General features: G+C 52.4%; 6 protein-coding genes across 6 annotated transcripts; 2 read left to right on the top strand and 4 right to left on the bottom strand.

Annotated features, from left to right (window-relative positions):
• Positions 1-1,084: 1,084 nt before the first annotated feature.
• Positions 1,085-2,782, top strand: J4E86_004327 (uncharacterized protein; the record flags this gene model as incomplete). The annotated part of the gene is made up of 1 exon (XM_051444870.1): positions 1,085-2,782. The coding sequence occupies one exon, from the start codon at positions 1,085-1,087 to the stop codon at positions 2,780-2,782; it is 1,698 nt and encodes a 565-aa protein (XP_051304495.1).
• Positions 2,783-9,332: 6,550 nt separating this feature from the next.
• J4E86_004326 (uncharacterized protein) lies at positions 9,333-9,968 on the bottom strand (the record flags this gene model as incomplete). The annotated part of the gene is made up of 1 exon (XM_051444869.1): positions 9,333-9,968. The coding sequence occupies one exon, from the start codon at positions 9,966-9,968 to the stop codon at positions 9,333-9,335; it is 636 nt and encodes a 211-aa protein (XP_051304494.1).
• Positions 9,969-10,683: 715 nt separating this feature from the next.
• Positions 10,684-11,987, bottom strand: J4E86_004325 (uncharacterized protein; the record flags this gene model as incomplete). Its single annotated transcript, XM_051444868.1, has 2 exons — positions 10,684-11,591; positions 11,657-11,987. The coding sequence occupies 2 exons, from the start codon at positions 11,985-11,987 to the stop codon at positions 10,684-10,686; spliced, it is 1,239 nt and encodes a 412-aa protein (XP_051304493.1).
• A 493-nt stretch (positions 11,988-12,480) lies between these two features.
• J4E86_004324 (uncharacterized protein) lies at positions 12,481-14,064 on the bottom strand (the record flags this gene model as incomplete). The annotated part of the gene is made up of 4 exons (XM_051444867.1): positions 12,481-13,247; positions 13,297-13,738; positions 13,785-13,865; positions 13,915-14,064. 4 exons carry the CDS (start codon positions 14,062-14,064, stop codon positions 12,481-12,483), a joined length of 1,440 nt encoding a protein of 479 aa, XP_051304492.1.
• A 301-nt stretch (positions 14,065-14,365) lies between these two features.
• J4E86_004323 (uncharacterized protein) lies at positions 14,366-15,355 on the top strand (the record flags this gene model as incomplete). Its single annotated transcript, XM_051444866.1, has 1 exon — positions 14,366-15,355. One exon carries the CDS (start codon positions 14,366-14,368, stop codon positions 15,353-15,355), a length of 990 nt encoding a protein of 329 aa, XP_051304491.1.
• Positions 15,356-16,119: 764 nt separating this feature from the next.
• On the bottom strand, positions 16,120-20,557 carry J4E86_004322 (uncharacterized protein; the record flags this gene model as incomplete). Its single annotated transcript, XM_051444865.1, has 10 exons — positions 16,120-16,265; positions 16,827-17,126; positions 17,203-17,771; positions 17,819-17,876; positions 17,927-18,267; positions 18,320-18,427; positions 18,625-19,096; positions 19,145-19,529; positions 19,576-19,867; positions 19,917-20,557. 10 exons carry the CDS (start codon positions 20,555-20,557, stop codon positions 16,120-16,122), a joined length of 3,312 nt encoding a protein of 1,103 aa, XP_051304490.1.
• Positions 20,558-22,033: the final 1,476 nt, after the last annotated feature.

The raw sequence follows: 22,033 nt of genomic DNA, 5'->3' as shown, positions 1-22,033 counted from the left end.
GAGCTATGGCGGGGATGATGTGCCGTGCAACAGCATGCATGAGGCTCAGCTGCAGGCCGCAGATCCTTTTGGTGGCCGTTGGACAGGATCCTCGCAGAAGGACAAGTCGGTGAACGAGTCATGGGGGGATCCAGAATCGAAGAATCTGGAAACGAGGAGGCGAGGCGGAGGGCATCGTCTCAACACGGATACGATGGCGGTCTCGACATGTCTAATTCGCATGGGCGTCGGGATAACCCCCAGCCCCGAACTTCGACCCGCTACCCCAGGTGCATAGATAGCCAGGCTGACAGCGGAGGCCATGCGCGCGGGTTGTAGTCGCCACGACGATGGACGTTGGGGGTTGTTGCATTATTGCCAAGGTGGACGAAGACGCGGTCTGGTCGATGCAAGATGCAAGCCTTGCGTCGGCGACGCAGCCGACATGCTTCCAAGCGTCGGTGTTCCTGGCGGACCGCACCCCCCACGCAAGCCGGCGGCGGTGAGGTTCTGGTGGACGCAAGCCACAGCCTTTTCAGTAGTCCCTTGAACATCCTTCACCTAGCACGCAATAGTTGTGCACCTCGCACAAAATCGCCTGCCAACAGGCACTACGGCGCAATTGTGGCTCCCCCATCTGCGAGCGGAAGCGGGAGCGCAAAGTCTGAAACCCCTGTCCAGTCTAAAAACTGGGTCTTGTGTAGAGACGCGTCAGGGCAAAAAGTTTGAATCTATTCGGGGTGTGTCGTCAAGTTGCCCAGGTGTTGCGGCTCAGTTGGGGCGTTTTGGCGTTTTGGCACGCACCACCAGGCCGCGACGTACACAACACAATGCAAGCCGCAGCCTCCTTTTGCCAACCCACGTTTTCCAAAGCACAGGCTATCAGCCTGCGAGTCCCGACTCATACTGTGTAATCCACCATGTCTAGACCCTCCGAAAAAATAGGGGCCCTAATCCGACTTTTTTTGGCACCATGCTCAAGGTTCTACGCATGTGCCCACAAAAAGGATTGGGCTGACGCTTTATAAATACTAGAGCACCGTATCTCCCTCTGCTCTCATCCACGTATTCCAGTATTCTCATTCCATTCTCACATTATTCTACCATGCCTCCTCAAGTCCCCAGGAATCTGCTGCGCGCCGCGCGCGCCCGCGCTGTTTTCCAGTCCACTAGGCCCTCCCGCCCTGCTGCCCTCAGGTTCCAGAGCTCCGAGGCCGTTCGCCGGACACCTGAGAACAACAACGTTTACAACGCCCCTCCCAGGACATCCTCCCAACGAAAGGAGGAGAAGTTTGCCGCTGGCACCACCACATCGCAGCGCCAAACACCCGCAGCTCCCCTCAAGCTCAGCAGCAAGAACCTCTCCCAACTCCAGAATGTCGCTGTCCCCACCTACCAGCGTGAGGGCGTCAAGCAAGGCATTGTCCACGTTGGTGTTGGTGGTTTCCACCGAGCCCATCTCGCAGCCTACGTCGACACTCTTCTTGAGCAATTCGCCGTAAAGGACTGGTCCATCTGCGGTGTTGACCTTCAGCCATTCGCTGCTCCCATGCGCGATGCCCTGAAGCCCCAAGACAACCTCTACACCATCATCGAGCGTGCCGCTGAGGGCACCACCGCCCGCGTCTGCGGTTCCATCACCGACTACCTCTTTGCTCCCGACAGCGCTGAGGCTGTCATCGCCAAGATGGCTCATCCCGACACCCACATCGTTTCCATGACTGTTACCGAGAGCGGTTACTACATGAACGAGAACACCCACCAGCTCCAAACCGACCACCCAGATGTTGCCGCCGATTTGGCTGGTGAGCAGCCACCCCGCACTGTTTTCGGTTACCTCTACGCTGCCATGGAGAGGCGCCACGCCGCTGGTCTCCGACCCTTCACCGTTCTCTCCTGCGACAACATGCAGAAGAACGGTGACATCAGCCGCAACATGCTGGTCTCATTCGCCCGCCACCAGAACCCCGAGGTTGCCGACTGGATCGCCAACAACGGTGCCTTCCCCAACTCCATGGTCGACCGTATCACTCCCCGTACCAACGACGAGGACAAGGTCAGCCTAGCCGAGAACTTTGGTGTTGAGGATGCCTGGCCCGTTGTCACCGAGCCCTTCCACCAGTGGGTTCTCGAGGACAAGTTCGTCGACGGCCGCCCACCTTTCGAGAAGGCCGGTGTCCAGATCGTTCCCGACGTGCACAAGGTCGAGGAGTACGAGATGATCAAGCTCCGCCTCCTTAACGGCAGCCACTCCGCCATGGGATACGCCGGTCAGCTCGCTGGCTTCACCTACATCCACGAAGTCATCGGCCACCCAGTCTACCGCCAGTTCGTCATCAACATGATGAACCAGGAAGTGAAGCCGCTCCTTCCCCAGATCCCCGGTGTCAGCGTTGATGACTACATCAACACCCTCCTCGGCCGTTTCTCCAACCCCACCCTCAAGGACGAGCTTCCCCGTATCTGCCTTGGTGGCTCCGGCAAGATTCCCCAGTTCATCATGCCCAGTATTGCTGAGCAGATCGTTGCCAACGGACCTCTCCGCCGCCTCACTCTCGTAGCTGCCGCCTGGTTCCGCTACAACAGCGGAATCGATGACGCCGGCAAGACCTTCAAGGTCGACGACCCCATGGTCGAGGAGCTCCAGTCCTACGCTGCCCAGGGCCCCATGGCTCAGCTTGAGATCAAGACTCTTTTCGGTAACGATCTCCGTGACGACAAGCGCTTCGTCTCTGAGCTCAAGGCCGCATTGGAGGGCCTCGAGCGCGAGGGCGCTCTTGCTATGATTGAGAAGTACGCTTAGGTGTGCATTTAAAGAAAGAGATACCCCCAGGGCGGCAAACGTTTTGTGTCGCTTTCAACCAGGCTTTAGGTCTTTACTTTTTGGCATTGCATGCGAAGCATATAGATGATAGATGGGTTTTTCTACTGGCGTTTCCCAAAAAGAAAGTGTTATACTGAGCGTTTTTATATAGCATTTTAATTACAGCCTTTGATCGTTATACTATCGTCTTTTGCTGTGTCTTAATCGTATTGCTGATTTTCCCATACTATCCAGATACTCAAAAAAAAAGCGTTCCACGCAATTCACGTCCCCAGCCTCCAGGCGATATCACAACGACCCACGACAAAACCCCTCAAAAGAGCGGTGTCTGGCATCATTGCTGTCAAACTCGCATTCCCCATCTTTCCACCCCTCAACCAAAGATCTTCCTCACGCGAAGGAAGCCGCGGAGAACCCATGACGTCAGCATGACCAGCGTATGCTAATCAGCGCTCGACACCGCAAATGTGCTTGCTGCACGCCGCTGCATCCTTATCTCCACGCTACCCATCGCCCTTTCCTCAACAACATTTTCGTCCGGTCTATCAATCGACTCTTGCAGCTCTTCGTACCTTCCCTAGAAGATCAAGTCCGCCGCGACAAAAGCTGGTCGCCTGTATCCACTATGATTACACAGATGACGATATATTCGCCTCTTTGCGGGGCAACTGCAGCGAGCTTGGGGTGGAGTGGTGGAGTGGTGGAGTGCTCGCGTAGGGAAGGGACTTGCTGCTGCATGCCCACTGCAGAATGGGCTGAGATTGCGAGCCGGGATTTTTTGGACCCTGTGTTGACGGCGCTAGGCTAGCCGCAGAAACGCTAATGTAGAGGACCCCACTGCGCCACTCGTGTTTTCTACGCGCCAGTTCGTGTCGCGTACAGTTTCCTTCGGCTTGCCGAGTTGCGCCACTGGAGATGTCTAGCTTTTACTATCGTTCGTTTCTATTCTTGCGCGCTCTAGCTCTGATGACCTCTTGTCGCTTTCACCGGGAGCTGCGCTAGCCCTATGCCGACTCTGCCTGCGGATGGTACGCCTTGTATACCTGTATGGCACCTTCAATACTCTGCACCAGACCGAAGAAGAGGGTAAGCCCTATCGCCACAATCGCTATCCACGAATTGAGCCAGTGGTCGCTTTTCTTGCTGTCTTTCAGAGCTTTCAGCAATGCCTTGGACGTTGGCGTGGCTTCCTCGACCGCTTCCCCTAATAAGACCAACCGATCACGCCAGAACTTGAATCGCTCCAGACGCCTGGATGAATGCCCAGGTCGGAAGCGACCACACTTGGATAGAATGCTATCTATCGGCGTTTGTGTTGGGTTTGCTCGGCGTTTTGTTGACAGCCATCGTTTTGTCTTGCGATCCGCCTCTGGGAATAATAGGGCGAGTGTGTCCATTGTTTCCTCGATGAGGCCATGCGGGAAGATCGGACTGCGCAACTCCATTATCAGCGCCGCTTCCTGCTCACTTGACAATGGCTACATACCTTTCTGTCGCAATCATCTTTCGCAAAAACGATGCATGATGAAACACACACAGTTTCTTGTCTCCTTCCACGAGGCGCAGATGATCGAGCAGGTTATCGGTCCATTGCACTTCCATACCTGACATCCGCTCAATGCTATAGCAGGTGAGGTCTGTACTGACAACATCGTCCTTGGGATCCAGTTCGACATCCGGAGGCTGGTTGAAATATTCATGCACGGCATCCGTAAACGTGCCTTGGCTCCAGGGCAGAGAATGTTTCGCGGATAATTCGGATGAAAGCGGTCCGATGCTGACCATCGCAAATATGCGAGATGCTAACTTCAGCGATCCGTCTAACATTCGCTCCTCGTCAGAAGGTGACCTCGAGGTTGTGAGTGTTTTGCGAAGTGATTCTTTTATCTGTTGCTGGCCAAACCCGCCTTCCAACAGGTGCGCGATTTCGAGAAGGCTGCGATGCGTCCTCGCACAGAGATGGACGCCTCCATCAGTCAAGGCTGCATTACACTCGCGAGTATAATATCTGAAGTATGCATCCCAGGTGTATTCGAGACGTTTGGATGGATGAGAGCTTCCAGATTTCCACAGATGATGTACAATGTCCACTCTAGCAAAAGGCGTGACGGGATCCTGAAGGACTTCATCGAGCGGGCTAGCATACTTCGCCATTCTAGAGCGGTTGGTTCTGTCGCTGTCGTTCTACCGATCGGGTCCTTCGATGTATGTACACATCGTTCATTTTTTGAAGAGCCACGCAAGGCATAGCCTCCTTCAGAGGTTGCACGTCTGACCGGTCAAGGATGTTCAACCTCCAATAGCAGCGCGGCTCAACGCCACCACTCGGCTGAGCCTGATCACCAAGATCAACGCAAGCCCCTCTTTTTACTTCTAACAGGCCGTGTGTTCTCAGCCTGACATATACCCATCACCCTTACATCTACATCATTTCGGTTCGCGTCGCGTCGCAAATCCAATGACGTGACCTCGTCCGCACGTGTGCATTATGCGCCGTCGAAATGAACGAAACGTATCTCAGGGGAGTCCGGTTTTGGGAACGGGCACCAAGGACGTATCCGGACGTAAGCGCCTGCATAGGAACCGAACTCGGCGTTATCAACGACAGGTACTGGTGGAATGCCACAGGGCCGGCTCGAACACAGTTTAGCCTTGTCGAAACAGAAATTCGAGAGCAGCTTAAGGAACTCTTTACGGATCGGTACGTCACCACGGTGCACTTCTGTCTATACATGATAGGTCGATCGGCAGAATCGGCCATACCGACAATCATGTTCTTCTGCGAAGAGAAAGAGCCACGCAAGAAAGCTAAGAAGACCCTCGATCAAGGTGGTCTTCTCGAGAAGCTACCAGGGTTTCGAACTGGCCATGTGGCTAGACAACCTGGAGTGGGCAGACTGATACAACCCGCAACTGGGACCTATAGCGGTCAAAAGTCGAGCGTATCTGGCGCGACCTATGAGGTCTATTACGATACCTCGCGTCCCATCAAGGCTATTGGGATGCCTATATTCGTCAAAACATCTAGCGATGTTGTCCGTAGGGCCACAGCTAATGCTGTCTTTGCAGACCGCAAGTGCGTATACCTATCAGTGTCGCATGTGTTCTTCGATGACGTATCTGCACCATCCAATGGTCCGGCTGGCTACGATAGCGAATATGATTTCGGAAGCGGGACGGAGGATGAAGAGGAACATGATCTTCTTACCGCTACTTCCATGGCTAGCGTCAGCTCGTTAGGAGAAGGCCATAGCAATCGTCCGAGCTCGATCACTTCTAAGTCCGCTTCCGCAACACCTTCTCCAGAGACCGAATCCAAGGTCTCTTCACCAAGAGGAGATCCAGCATTTCCTAGCTTGGAAACAAAATTAGCATCATCTCCTATTCGAAGACTCATGGACAGCTCGCTCGACACCCAAGCTTTGCCCCCGCCAGAGAGCTTAAGACATTTGGGCATTGTGAAGCAACATTCGGTAGAGCTTGATTGGGCAGTGATTGAGATAAGTCAATCCGACGTGGCTTTCACTGTCCACGACCTCAAAACAATGGAGGAAAGCGAGGACAATCACGCATTTCTGGCTCACATTACGAAGGGTGCGGATGTCGTCGCACATACCTTTCAAGGTCCTGTCAACGGACGATTAACTCACGACACGGTGTCAATGCGACTACCTAATAGTACCAGCTTCCAGGAAGTGCACCAAGTCGTACTAGACTTTGCTCTTGAATGGGGTGACTGTGGTGTTGGTATCTTGGACGCAGTAACCAAAGAGCCCTACGGACACGTCGTTGCGACATCGACGACAAAAGAGATTGCATACATAGTGCCGGCAAAAAGAGTATTTGAAACATCTGGAACGCAATGGGAACTCAATATGAGCATATCTGTGGCTTGCCCCAACACGATAAGCTTACAAGGTTCGAGGACACTTCAAATTCACGTTAAAGTGGCGTGGATAATATCGTACTGACGAAGAACAGACACCGAGGCCCGTGCTTTGTCCAGTTGCAGTGCGGAATCCTCGCTCGATGAGAGAAAGATACTCTGCGAACCTCCGAATTTCCAGGAATCGGTGTATCCCAGTGGAAACCTGGGTGATATTACCGCTTCTCTGAGTCCAGTGTCCCCCGAACCCATTGTTTCCCCGCATAACAACCATGCGGCAAAGATAGAAGACGGATTTGCCAAGTTTGTAGGCTTTGAGCCTCCGATCAAAGAAGGTGCGGCTCTTTCCCGATGAACTAACGTAACCGAGCTCGCAACAAAGCGTGCTTAGAATTGAGCTAATTGAACTTAACGAATATGTAGAATCGCCCCAAATGCACACGCCTGCCTACCATGGTGAGCTTGATAGGCGAAAGCGAAAGACAGAACACGTTACGAGGGATTCTCACTATCCATTTGACACACCGACATCGCCTAGAAAAGTCGCCGCCGACTGCGCATTAGCAAAGGGTCGATCAGATGTTTCAACCAAATCAGGGTCAATACCCATAGCCCCTGGGGTGACTTCTGCGCCTGGTCCATCTATGAAAATTGGTTCAGCACCAATAGTACGCCCCGCACGCACTGACAGACACGAGTCTCCATTCAAACAGATGCCTGTACCTCTATTACGTTGTCTTGGTTCCAGTCTAGACGCTTTCGGCACAATGTCCCAATTTCGAAACAATCAACCCTCGATGGAGCGGGTGAAAGATGACTGTATGTATAATATTGATGAAAGTCGACATGTTTTTGACATAGTCTAGTTCTTGCCTACTTCATGACTTCGGGCATGGAGGAGCAATGGGTTCCGAAATCTCTGGAATTCCCGCACACCTTCCTTGGTCTTCTTTACATATCATCGTCATATGACGACGTTGTGTCCAAAAGAGAAGTGGAGCGCCTGGAAACTGCAGCATTGCGACAAGATATAATTCATATTGTTGGTGGAAATCTTACTAACCCAGAGAGCAGTGTTGCTGATCACAACATCAGAGCAGTAGTGCAGCTCATCGCTGGAGACGTCATAAGTGGTGCGTTTGCAGGGTTGAGATTCCACATGGATGGATTGACTAGTATGATCAAACTACGAGGAGGACTGCACCAGCTCGATCCGATCCTAGCATCAATGGCATCGTGGCTTGTGTTAGAGGCTGGCATTATTAACGAGGTGCAACCAATGAGCGCATTCATTGAGTACAGCACGTCTCGCTCAGTCGTGGATAACCTTATCGCGGAGACAGTGCCAGAATCCCCGCTCTGGTGTCCTCACGGACATTACGTTACGCTAAAAAGATCCATCCGCTGTAGCCAACGAAATCTCCAGTTGGTGGACGATGTGCGCCATATGGTTGACAGCTTTTTGGACGAGGTAAGCTTCAACATTGCCATGAACGCTAGCTTTGCGCTTGTGCTAAGAACACCTTCTAGACGAAGCCATGGGATCCCATTTCTCAATGTTTTCCAACATCAACTGAGAAACTCGCTACTTTAGATGTCTCTGCAGATGACCAGCCATATCTCGATTCGAAAAGCGTTCAAGACTGGCGATATGAAGCGGTCCAGCTGACCGCGTATATCCAAGCCACAGCTATCACAAGGCACATATTATTTTCAGAAGTGCCTGGTCCCATAGACACGACCACTTTTGCTCCGGATCTCTTTATGTCTTCAACACTGCCACTCTCCCATGACTCTCTCACCTCTCACCGTACGTCAACGATGAACTTGGATGACAGCTCCTTTGTACCCTTCGCACATTCATACGCGGAATCTGTTGCAAGCTCAACACACACTGAAACTACGGCGGACACAGATTCCTCTCGGCTCTCGACCCTTTCGTCCATATCCACACGTGGAAGCTCTCCTTCTCTTCATTCAGTAGCCTTCGACAGATCTGAAAGCCATGCAGAACATCTCCAACGGCTCCGCGATACACTTGAAAACTCAGACCTATCTAACTGCTGGGACGACATGGCCGGCATACTCTTATGGATAGGTCTCACAGCCAGCACAGCAAGTAGCAAGAGCAACGACAAAGTCCTTCGAAAATACTTTTCTGCATTCACGGTCAGAGTCTCAATGTTTTTGTGTTTTGAACACCCAGTGGCTTTACATGCGACGCTTCTACGGATGGAAGCTATCAACAAAGCACTGAGGAAGAAGAGTGAAGACGCTTGGGGCCTTGGAGAGAGTAAGGACGTCCCGAGGAAAAAGATGAAGACTTAGGCCGTGCGATGTTGAATACTGGCCCGCGTCGAACGACTCACACGCTCGGAAAGCTAAGCCTTTCCAATGAATCTCTTTGAGAGATGGTCAATCATGTATCTCAGTCAATCTCTCATCTCTGCCTTCGTCTTCTAGTGAATCTGGTTTAATCTCACCACGTCCGAGAAGCACATGTATGGCGCGCGCTTTGACGTATCAATTGTACAAACGAAGTAGAGGTATAGGGATGTATTATGTCCATAGTCTATCCCACTTCCTCTATGTCATAATCGTGAGACCATGAACAGCTATTCCAGATCTCCCAAAGATATCCCATCAGTAATCAAATCCATCAACCCAAACTACCTCTTTGATCTGCTCACCCTCCTTAGCTGCAAACTCCTTCCTCACCGTAACGCCCTGCTCGTTGTCGAAGTAGTCAAATCTCCCATAGTGAGTTCCACTATAATACAACTGGAAAGGATTCTCCCCGTTCTCCCAGCCCTCTCCGTCCTCGCTCCACCCAGGCGGCCTCTGATCAAGCCACAAGATCGTTCCATGTGGGCATTCTTTCGTGTTCTGCACCATCAGGCCACACCATCTCGGTCCGCACTTCGCCCATCGGAACACTACCTTGTATCTCTTGTATTTCCTCACTGCGACCTTCTCGAAGGTTTCTTCCATGAGCTTATCGTTGTACGCTTCCTTCCACAGAGTATTCCAGTACGTTTCGACCTCAACAACGGGGAGGCTCTTATTATCCGCCTTGCCGCGGCGACCCTCATCGCCCTGTTCGCATATCCGTACCACTGCGTCTGATCTGATTTGCTTTCTCTTTTCAGTGCAGGCGCCGGTCTTGTCGGACGAGCCTTGGTCGAAGTTCGGGTCCCAAAAAGGGTTTCCGTAAGGGATGTTTTCGACTTCGCGTGTGTCATCATAGCCGGGAGCCCTGACTTCAGTGTCGTGGCTCATGGTGACTGGTTGGGTTGTTGCGGGCTGAGTTGTTGGGGGAAGATTTCGTAAAGACTTGGTTAAAGCTTGTTTGGTATGGATACTGGAGTGGATATGCAGTGTAGAAAGTAAGATACTTTACTGATCATCCGCCTTTTATACTCGACAGACGTTACACAGTGACTGTTCCCTCGCGCTTCGACTCAAGGCCATCGTGGTATGTGAGTTTGATTTACGTGTGAGTCTACGACTCGCCAGACCCCCAGGTGACCGTATATAGCACTAGAGACGCCCGAATCTGATCTGAGAGGCGGACACCAACGTGTGTGTAAGCTGTCAGACCCACCCCAGATTTGAGTCTCTGCTGACCCACAGCCGATTGACTCCCAACAGGGTCTCTAATATTATCGTGAACTAAAGAAGAGCGGGTCTCGTACGGCCTGAGGAGGTAAATGTACAAAGAGATCGAGATATCTCAAACATGACTACGTAGTACATTGCATTCCTGTCCGTGTTAGTGACTGTGCACTTTCTCTCGCCATATATAGACGAAGCAATGCCTCCAGTCCTTCCCGAAGACTACCAGTGTATTCACAGAAGCGGTTCTCCTACCCTATATATACCAAGAAATAAAAAAGGGTATCGTTGCGCCGAGTATCGTCCAACCCCATCCCTTCGTACATGTACATCCATAACGCCAGTTCTGAAAGAGTTCCTGAATCCCACCGCGGGCTGCCTACGAAGGCGTCATCTTGATGACACCGAATCCATCATCTTTCGGCGTCGCCCTTCCTCCACCAACCATAAATGTCCCACTGCCCTTCTCGTCGAACCAGCGACTGCTCCTATGCCAGCTAGGAAGGTTTTCTGGATCTTCATCTTCGTTCAAGCAACCTCTTCTGCAGCCACCGTTTTGCCGCCACTGCGTACCAGCCCACCTCATACAGCGCGCGAACTCTGCACACCGGCCATTCCTTCGTTTCTTCTGCTGCGAGAAGTCTGTGAGAGTTTGCCGAGGCGTGAGACGGCGGAGGGTTATAATGGCGTGTGCGCAGAGATCGGGTATAGGGAGTGGAAGGTGTGTAAGCGCGAGTGCTGTTGTTTCGAGCGATTCAAGACTGTAAAGGAGTTCTTCTGGCGCTGCAAGGAGGAAGGAGACTGGCTGTTGCACTACAACAGAGTTGGAGATGAGGCTCGAAGCTTTGCGCCTTAGTATACGCCTGGGCCCAGTCTCAACCCCTTTTCGTTGCTCCGGTTCGATGGCTGGTACTGTTGGTGTGACTGCTCTGACCATCGCATCATCCAGCTCCTCCAACGCTCCGATCGCAGCGCCATCCACTTCCCACTCTAAGACCTCCTTCTCACAGCCTGCCATGCCCATGTAGATAAGGTCTTTCAACTCCATGAGCAGTTCGAAGATCATGCGCTGGGGTACGGGCCGCTGTTGGAAGAGTGTTTGTATCGGCGGGAGGAACCTTTGCGCTATCTCTCCGCCGGTGTATAGATTCTTTCCATTTGCGAAAGGAGCATTGTCGGCCATTTGTATCTCGATCCTCGACATCTGACGGGACAGACCAGCGGCAAGGTGACGAATCTGGATGAGAGGGTTTTGTGTGAGCGAAGACTGTAGGGTGGAAGAGAGATCTATCGTGGACAGTCAGTATATGCGCATACTCTATCAGACTTCAAATACCATCCCGGATACATACCCGTAAAGGCAACCTCTCCAGCCAGTGCCACTAGTGCTTCAGCGAGCTCTTTTTCCTTTTCCTTCAGTTCGCGTCTCTGAGCCTGCATGGCCCGCCATGGTACAACGAAGCCAATGCTCTTGCCACCGACGTCGATCGCTTTTCCATCTGCGACCTCTTGCGAGCTCTCCACAACGCCGCCCTTGGCATACTTCTTGCCCTTCTGCCCGCGAGCATCGTCTTGGTGGTACTGAAATGCGAGGAGAAGGTCGTTGTTATCTTTCGTATTGCGAAGATTGCGCCAGACGCTTAGGACGGCGTTGGTGGAGAAGATTTGTTGATACGGCGACATGGTGATTGCGCAAGTGGATTAGTCTTCACATTGCTGATATAGAAACATTGAGGGATGCGACAGGGTGCCGGTGTCATAGATCTACGGCGAGATCAGGCGTAAAGGGCGCTTTGTTAGCAGGTTGGCGGACGCGATGAGATGGAAGGCGAGGACGACCCATGTTTGTCAACAGACTTAGCCGCATGGGGATGCAACACGTGGGGCCGCGTGTGAGGGGCAACGCATCTACCACGCGCTACCCGAGATAGCGTGTCAGACGCGCAGAAGGTAATGTTCTGCTCTTATATTTCTGCTCGATGCTTTTCGTGTACATCGACGTCGGAATTGTGCCTTCATCCAGGCTCTATAGTACATTCGTATAGCAGCGCTCCTTCCCAATCAATCCTGAAAGATCAAACACAGCCCCAACCAATTCCGAGTATGCTGATGCGCCGAAGAACACCCAAGTATGCATCGCTGCGAACAATGACTGAACCAACTTACTTCAATTTCATTAGATCATGCCGGCCATGCCACTTGACGCGTATGCCATGGGCTTGATGTTCGGATGCGCAACGGCGTCGAACTGGGTGAACTTGAGCTTGTACTCTGGGCCGATCTTGATGAATGCGCCCTTGTTGTGGGTGCTGTCACAGTAGTTGGGTGCCGAGAAGACCGTGATACAGCGTCCGTCGTGCTCGACTTCGTAACCCTCCATGCGTACTTCGTGCGACCGAATGATAGCCTCGAGACCGTTGTTCTCGCAGAAGCGCTTGGTGATATCGGGTCCGAATTGCAGACCGACACCGCGCTTGCTGGGTCCACGGCCTGGGTTCGTCTGCGGGTCGGTCCAAAGCATCTCCATCATGAGCCCAGACTGTCCCGGTTGACGCTGCTTGAATCGGTCAAGCTTTCGCACGTCATCTAACGTGACCTTGTCGTCAGAGAAGAGGCCACCGTGAAGCACAAAGTACTTCTTGCCGATGAGGGTGGCCAGAGGAAGTGCGGAGAAGGACTCCGAGAACAGCTTGAAGACCCGCTCGGTGTATTTCGCCCTGCATTCACCCTCGAAACCGTACATCCTGTTCATGTCGTCCGTCTCGTGGTTTCCGCGGTTCAGAAAGAAGCTATCAGGGTATAGCCATTTGTAGGCGTAAAGCAGCAGGGCGATTTCGGTGGACCAAGAGCCTCGGTCGACGAAGTCGCCGTTGAAGAGGAACGCGTTCTTTTCGGAGGGCTTGCCGGCGAGGTTGAAGATGTTCATGAGATCGAAGAATTGACCTAGGCTTGTCAGTACACAGTCAATGCACACTTTCTTGGTAAGACCTACCGTGAGTATCACCACAGACGGTGATCTCTTTTCCATCTGCGATATCGTGCTCGACCATGGTAGGCTCCTTTTTGACAATGTCCATGACTGCGATGATGATCTGGTAGACGTACTTCTTGGCCAGCTTCTTTCCGTTCTTGAATCGCTCAATCATGTCTTCGACAAACTCCAGTGTCATCTTGTCTCCCAGCTTTGCGCCATCGTATGAGGGGTCTACGGCCATGTGTTCCAAGTCTAGGCCCTCTGCTGCCGACGGCGCATCTTCGACCTCGATGGCTTTGAGGAAGGCGTCTCGCTTGACGACCTTGTCGCACTCGGCCATGCGCAGCTTTGCGTTGGCATCGTTGGGGGCTTTCTTGACGACGAGCTTCCAGTCGCGGAGCGCTTCACGGTGCTTGAGGATGGCGGTATTCGCTGAGGCGCGGCGGTAGTATGCCTGGTGCTGCAATGAGCGTCATGATGACGATGTGAGTTTGCGACAATAGTACCTTGACGTTGTTTGGGTCCAATTCAATCGCCGTGTCGGCGTCTTGTATAGCGTATCCATACTGTTCGAGCTTGATGTATGTCTGGAGGATAGGTTAGTACATGCTCGTGAGGCGCAGGTGGGCTGTGTACTTGTGCGCGGTTAGTGTAGAACGAGGGCTCTGCGTTGTAGGCCTCTATCGCTTTGGTGTAGAACTCAAGGGCATTGTCCCATTCCTGGTTCCTGAAGGCATTGTTGCCCTGGTCCTTGAGCTTGGTGGCTTCGTCGGTCGGGGCACCCATGATGTATCGACGCAGTGCGGGACAAGCTGGGTTATGCGAGACACGCGGGCAGCGGGTGTAGTTGCAGAAGGCGCGACGGGCTGGTGCACCTGTTGATTGACGGGAGGGAAGTTGCGTCCCTGCGCGTTAAGAGATTTGAATAGCAAACCAGTGACGTACGGCAACAAAATGAAGGTGACCTGTCGCCCGCACTGCCCGCCGAAAGTTATCAAACGAGTCTGTCCCGCCATCGCCTGGCCTTGCCGCTAAACGCCTCCACCAACGCCCAACCAACCAGAGACCTCGGCTCCGACTAGACATCATGGCGCGCAAGGGTAGGGCAACGGTCAAGACACCTAAAGACCGCTACATCACCGTCGACTCTGATGGCGACGAAGTCGAGCCTGATGTCACCCCACCTCGCGCTACTACACGCCCCCGAGGAAGTAACAGGGCAAACGAGGAGCCATACTTTGCGCATGAGTTGGAGAATGTCGATCCCGTAGCCTCGCGTGAGCGACTAAACCTCTCTAAAGCGGCGCCCGAGTCAGGTCCAGAGCCAGAGCGCCGACAGCCTCGCCAAGCTTCCGGAACCGTGGAACAAAGTAGGACACTTGCGGACGCTCTGTTTCCTGTCAGCTTCAACGACGACTTCCGTCCTCCCATCGAGTATTTCGGGTCGCCTACATCCGTCTTCGACAACCAGGCTCCGCTTCACCATCAACAGCTTCTACAGCAGCCCCATCCTCCCGCTCAGAATCCTCCTACACGTCCGCGCGCTGCAGGTCGAGGTCGCGACAACTCCTCTCTAGACGCCAATCTCCCTGGTCGTACTGAGCGCCCCGCTGTCACACCCAAAACCCGCCATCAGCCAGGTCAGCAGCCGCCCGCGTACCCTCGTACCAACGTCGAGAAATCCGAGATGGCACAGAACATGATCCAGGGCGGTGCGCACATACCCCCAGGCCAGCAGCGCAACATGCGCGCCTGCATGGTCTGCTCGATTGTCCGAACCCAGAACCAGTTCCTCACTCAGGGCTGCCCCAACTGCGAAGAGATCATCGAGCTCGCCGGCAACCCCGAGCAGATCAACGACTGCACATCACAGGTTTTCGAAGGCCTCATCACTGTCGCGGATACATCAAGGAGCTGGGTTGCCAGATATCAGCGTCTGGAGGGCTACGTCCCGGGCGTCTACGCGACCCAGGTCGAGGGTATCCTCCCGGAAGACGTGATTGGCGCGGTAGAGAGCGCGGGTATCAACTACGTGCCCAGAGACGGCAGTGAGCAGGACATGCTTCCTAAGGATTAGAGGCAGATACCTGAAGAGAAGGGCTGGAAGCATTTGTCGGATGCCGTATATGATGAAGAAAGGAACACTTGCATTGCATCTTCAGCGACGGAGTTATGGTAAAAGCGCACCTACGGGTGCCTTCACAAGATGATACAACAGCTCGAAGAATCGATTTCATTACAAATTATAGTTCACACGGTGACTGCTACGCGTCTGGTTGTGTACTGGTGTTATCGCGTCAGGCAGGCCAAGTAGCTCGCTACCAAGCTCAAATCATACTATATAGGTTCCAGTTCCCTATCCTTCTCAGCCACAATTTCAGTCATCGAACCTCCTTAAGTGCCAAGTGGCTATCCGGAGCTGGCCGGATGATCAGAATTGGATGTCCCAGCGCCACTGGTTGTTTGTGTCTGGGTCGTTGGAAAGAGGGACGGGACTATCTGTAGGTGCACTTCCGGGCATATTGATGGAGAAGCTTACAGTCTCGAAGGCATCCAGTGGAGGTAGTGTGTGCGGCAGACTGGGTACACGTTGAATGGGTACAATCTCCGGAGAAGGAGTTGGTGGCACGACAATTGAGGTCGCTTCTGCAGTGTCCTGTTCCACGGACGCAGATATGGCCGCCGTAACTTCAGGTTGCGTCTTCTGCACTGGGACGACCAGTCTCGTTGTCCTTTTTCGGTACACCTCTTCTTCCATAAGGTCACGAGGCTCGCGTCGTGGGCATGTAAAAGCCACGTAGTCCTCATCATGTGTAGTGATGTGATTGTGTGCAGTTGGAGCTACTTCAGACGAAGAGTGAGCGAGTTGGTTTCTTCGGGCAACAGCCGTCTCGGACTCAGTATCGCCCGGAAGGATTGCTTGTTGATCAGAGACATCTGAAGCAGTTGCGTCGACGACAGAGTCTGTTCTTCGGCTAGCTTGGTCCCTTGGATCTGCGTAGAGCGGATCAACTACACTGACGACACTCAAAGATGTATTAGAGGCATTATTGCTTTGGTTCAGACGCGCATTGGAGGAGCTACCGCGAGTCTGGGCTGACGATGAAGATGCTAAAGGGGCATCACCCCCATCTAGCTCGGGGAGACGTCTTGGTTCTCCCCTCATTTCCCAAATTCCTGGGATGATAGTCACTGGAAATTTTGGGGATTTACTGGTGGAGTCCAGCTCCCAGATGCCCGGTGTGATAGTCGCTGAAGAGCTTTTGTACGCCAAGTTGGTACTAGAGTAGCTGCCTTGCGACAGCGCCTCTGCGGTCTTCTCCATCTGCTCCTGTGTAGCGTATCCCATAACGTGGCTTGGATCGGAGTAGTGAGAGATCGATCCGCGCCGAGATATCTTCGACTTAGATGGAGGTATCCACAGCGTCCGTTGGTAGTTTCTGCTATTCGACCTTCCAGCCCAACGGCGTGTGTTGATAGCTTGAGGATGTAGCGTTTCTATGATTGTCAACAAATTTCACATGGTCATCAGAAACATCAAGACTTACTGGCTTTGTCGTTTCCATCACTGAACAAACAACGAGGAAATCCACTGATGGAATGCTGTTGCGCATCGTTTAGAAAGAAGTAGATCTCCACATCAGAGAGCTTGTTGCGCAGCTGAATGTTCATCTTGCGCATCGGAAACTTGCCCTGACTGATCATGGATCCAACTATATCAGGACTTAGCTCCCGTGATTCAATTTTGCCATGCATGCCCTTCTCCCTCACGAGGAAGAGTGGATTCTTGTCTCGATAAGACTGAGTGCGAATGAGCCTTCCCAACTCTTGCATTTCGAGAGAGCCATCTGCGAAACGGCAATATAAGCGACCTGTAGTTTCTACGTTAGATACCTAGAGTGTACCACTTGTGATGTCACGTACCCGAGGCGACCGCGGAATTCTGTACAAATTGCTGTATGCGCTCAACATCAAAGTAGAAACAAGTAGCCACGAGTTGAAATGCTATATTCGTGATGCGAGGGTCTTGCGAGACCTTTCTTGATACCTTGTCTTGGAGCGGTTGAAGAGATTTGACGTCGTCGAGACTTGGCAGTTCGCCGTCAATCTCGACGTTGTACCGTACGAACCTTGATGAGGAATCTTGAAGGATGAGAGGCCTGACATAGTCGTCCCAGGCCTTCTCGCAGTCTAGTGCGTCTGCGATATGATCCGTGGCAATTTTTAGAAGCATCTTCCCGTTGCGGATCAGTCCTCGCTTTGAGATTGGGCTCTTCAATGATCTCTCGTCTTGATCTGCAGCCAACCCCGTTCCAAGAGATAGCATAAGGTCAGGATGCGTGATTGGACCCCTACTCCAGATCAACTTCCACTCGGTGTCCGCTATACGGATCGGATTATTGTGGTAAAGTGCGCCATCCATGTATATCTGCTTGGACGATTCGTGAAGATAGGGTCGGAAGTATCGTGGTGCTGCGGACGTTGCTCGTGCACTGATGCCGTCAGGTTTCATGACTCTAGGTACGCCACGAGGACTTACGCTTCCCAAGTCTTCAACTCGTTCTTGACGCTTTCAGGTCGCTGGAACTGATACGAAACTAGACACCACGTTAGTCGTACGTCACAATATGCGTCCATCAACACTTACGCTTCCCTTCGCAGCGGCGATTATAGTTGGCTAGGACTACTGGTGACGACGATGAGGAAGTGGTCGTGACAGCGACTTTGACTGGAGAGGTCCAGTTTTGATCTAGACGCTGACCTCCGAAGAGGTATTGGTCTTCCGTGAAAGCATTTTGTAATGCTTCCTGCAATGGCGTGGTCTCATATTTTGAATGATTGATGTTGTCGACGAACCATCCGATGAGAGGCATATTACTACCGAACCGACGGGTGAATGCTTTGTCACAGAGCTCTTTGAATTTGTTGATGCAGGTCTCCACAGTCCAATTACGGCTTGCGAGACCCAGAGCAACAAGTCCACCGGTACTATAAGACACAGTCAGCAGCAGCATCTAATCAAAAGATCGCAACCATGTACCTCGTTCCTACAATGAGGTCGATGAGATGTTGAATGCGTAATTGACCTCCAAGTGCAGTCTCTATACCTTGCAGGATCTCCAACTCAACAATACCACGGATGCCGCCGCTATGCTATGTCAGCTTATGTTGATTCGGTCGAGGGAAATGCTTTACCCGTCTAATGTTAGAATACGGACTCCCGCCGACTCAGGCTTGAAATGTATTCTCCATGGCTGATACGCGCGGGCAGCACGAATGTCTAGTGGACATTTCTGCATGTCAACCTCCGTCTTACTGTGGTGCCACCCATAAGTTTTCACACACGGAGTGCACAGTACGTGACCACATGGCAAAGAATGTTCAGGAGGCTCCGAAAGGCAGCAGAAGCAGACCGAATGGCTGACATATCCTTGTGATTTGCCGTCTCCAGCAACGTGACTGTAGAACCAGGTCATCACGTCGTCTCGGTGAATATCAGCAGCGACCTGCATCTCGTCATCGCCCGGCGCCTTGTTTCGTTTCAGGCGCTCCAGGAGCTCCTCAAGCCTGTAGTAGGAGTTGTTGATGAACTCTTCGTGAAGTGTTTCGTAGTTCCAGCGGGACATGTATTCTCCAACTGCAATGATATTGCCGTTCGCAGTCTGATGGCCTTTCGAACCGTGGCCACTCTTCACATTAACACAACGCAAATCTGTGACCAGCTGCACGTACTCGCAAGGCCAATGACCGTCGCAAAAGTTCTCCAAGGCTGCGTCAAGATGTACCAAGTAGAGTGGGAAAATATCCGTTGCAGTACCTATGGTGTGTCAGCTCCCTGTCAGGCGTGCCAGGTCCGTAGTCCTACCTCGTGTTTTTTGGCGTGCACAATCCAACATGATGCATGAAGCTACCATATAGCTTAGCTCTTGGAATATCTGCTGGGCGTCCGCCTTATTGCGCCAAACATGCATGATTCTTATTGCCAATTTCAGTATGTTGCCACCAAAGTCTAGCGGAATAGGGCTGTTCGAGAATGAGGCTTGTACGAAGTCGAAAGGGCGGTCAAGAGAAGCGGCGAAGTGATCAAATGCGCATTGTAGGTACGATTGAAGCTCCTCGGCGTCGAGCAGCATTCGAAGTTCGGTCTTCCGGTCTCTCGCCATCTCGCAGGCAACGGTGATGTTGGCGTGGAGGCTTCTGATCTGAGCCTGAACTAAAGGAGGGCGCTCCCTCGTAGGTATACGGACCACCTAAGTATGTTAGCAAATAGTTTGTCACCATTGCCGATAACCTCACTCTGATTGTGGTGTAGTATGATTGGATTAGCTGCTCCACAGTCTCAATCTGTCGCTGTCGTTCACGCCAGAACTGGGCGTACTTCTTGAACACCGCGTTCTTGAAGACTGTGCGCGATAGAGACCCAAGAACAGAAGCAGTAGCGATGTCCGGATCCCATTGAAGCTCGTCAATGTCGAGGTCAGATGCGTTAAGTGCGATAATGACATGTGGTAGGACAGGTTGGTTGGAAGACATCTCGAGAGCTGCTGCAGCCCAAGTAACGAGCTGCTCTAATACGCTTTCTATGACACTGTGGGAAATCAGCCATAGTTCTGACCTCGAATAAACTGGCTACTCACCGTGGATTCTTGAGAACAAATACAATGACATCGGAGAATGTGTACAACAGCCGCGGATATAGATTGGTAACTGCGAACTCTCGGCTGCGCAGACTGTTTGTGTCTGCCCAACCCAGTTCGCGCTCAGAGATGGGCTGTGGTAAATTGGCGTTTGCCCCGTTCGTTTGTTTCAGCTGCCGTCTGAACTTGGCACTTATCGGTTCACGTTCACCGCCAGAAAGCCCTTCGCAGTCAGCAAAGAATATGGGTGCCTCAGTAATTGCTGTGACCGGATCAGCGTAGAGATGTACGTCCTCGGAGGTAGGCTCGATCACTCCCGTACCGCCTACGACTGGCGTTGGCCAGGCATCGTCACCGGTCAATCGCAGGTCGATCAACAGTTTTATCAAGGAGCTCTTTCCAGCACCTGATTGTCCGACAAAGGACACCAAGCTAGGGGTTCTGCCATCTCTCCCACTCTGTGCGCCCTTCACCTTCCATTCCTCTACCGTAGTCGAGAGCAAGTAATCGTATCGACCGTAGTCCTTAAAGATTGGGACTTCTCCGCCTTGTGGCCGCTCGATGCCTAACGCAGTGACATTTAGCAGAGTACGAGACAAAGACGCGCAAACATTTACCGAACCAAGCTGTCTGCGCATCATCCTCGTGTAGTTGCGTTAAGGTTTGGATGTTGTTCGTTGGTAGAAGCACATTTCGAATCTTCCTAGCTAGCGCAAGTTCGGTTTTCTCATGCTTAGCCTTTCCTGGTGCAAGTCGTTGTCTTCGATGAGTGGCCTGAAGTGGCCAGCAGGTTGGACAATAATTGATGTTACAAATGTTACAATAAGCGAGATCAGCGTCTTGTTTCTCGCAGGCGTCGCATTGATCTTCCGCGATTGTAGAGGGGAAAGAGTCGACTCGACTGGTCGGTTCACGCGAAGAGTCTCGCCGAGCCCTTTTGAGGTGAGTGCCACGAGAGTATGTTCCAGATGTAGTCAAATATACCTCAAAATCTCTTCGGTAGGCCCTCTAACTTTTCTGCGGTCGTACTGCATTGTTTTGGCCACTCTCGAGCAGTCTTCCGTAGGCGGCGGCTGGACGAGCACCACGGGCGATACAGGCTGCGGCTCAGGTCCTTATGACGGATGACGCCCGCGGGCGTAGTCGATGCGGGGACACACTTCAGCCTTGTACGAGCTGAACCTGTTCATGCCGTCCAAGCAGATTGGGCGACCAGGCTGAGGCCGTATGGCCATCTGATTCGGTGGACGAACATTTGGTGGCGTGCCTGCTTTTTACTTGATGGCGTGGTGTGTATCCTATGGGTGCCTCCAGAATCTTCGAGGATTTGCCAAAGCACAAAGTATGCCTAGTTGATACTCACATCGACGCTGGTTGTGTATATCTTCCAAAAATGTCGCGCGAGAAGGCACCATGGCAATTATTGGCATATCCATGCATCGCGTTCTATTCCGCGCGTAGTCTCTACCACACATTGGGCCTGCCAATATAAGCCATGTAAGCGCATAGGGGTGACGCGGGTAGACGATCGCCGGTTCCCTGTTTTGTCATGCATATCCGTTCCTGGACCTTCGCTTCCTAAGAGCAGAAGGATCGAGGGCATTTGCCACGACTCTGCCCAGCAAGACACAAGGAAGATATCAAAGGATCAGTATTTAAGCTTTCGAGTACTTGCGTGCGGTGTGGCAAGCGTAACTCCGCATTTTCCTTGGTGTACCTGGGTAGCTGCTGCGATAGCATGCACTGTGCCGAGGACTAGCGTGGTTCGTGATTTGCTTTTGCCAGCACATCACTGCCCCCCAGATTTGCCTTACTTGCTACCTTGAGCATCTCGGCCGCCTCGGCCCAGTGTTTCTTGAAAGCGCAGCCTATTATGTAGTTGATACAGGGCTCTAACTCGCAGCATCTCAGCCTCCGCATGACGTATTCCTGAGAAGGCTGAAATCTATTACGTGGGCGATAAGTTTGTCAACGTGAACCACAGGAAGTGCATCCGAAGCTTCGACACCTTTATCCAAACACATCGCGTACTTGTACAACTTCGAAATCTCTGAATCAGGACCGAGGTTCTGTCAAAAAAGTACAGACTCGTCCGCGTATCCGACTTCCACCGCGCG

The sequence above is a fragment of the Alternaria arbusti genome (genome assembly GCF_024043155.1).
Source record: "Alternaria arbusti strain BMP 1465 chromosome Unknown scaffold_4, whole genome shotgun sequence".
NCBI classification, from domain to species: domain Eukaryota; kingdom Fungi; phylum Ascomycota; class Dothideomycetes; order Pleosporales; family Pleosporaceae; genus Alternaria; species Alternaria arbusti.
This window is presented reverse-complemented; position numbering and strand designations above follow the sequence as displayed.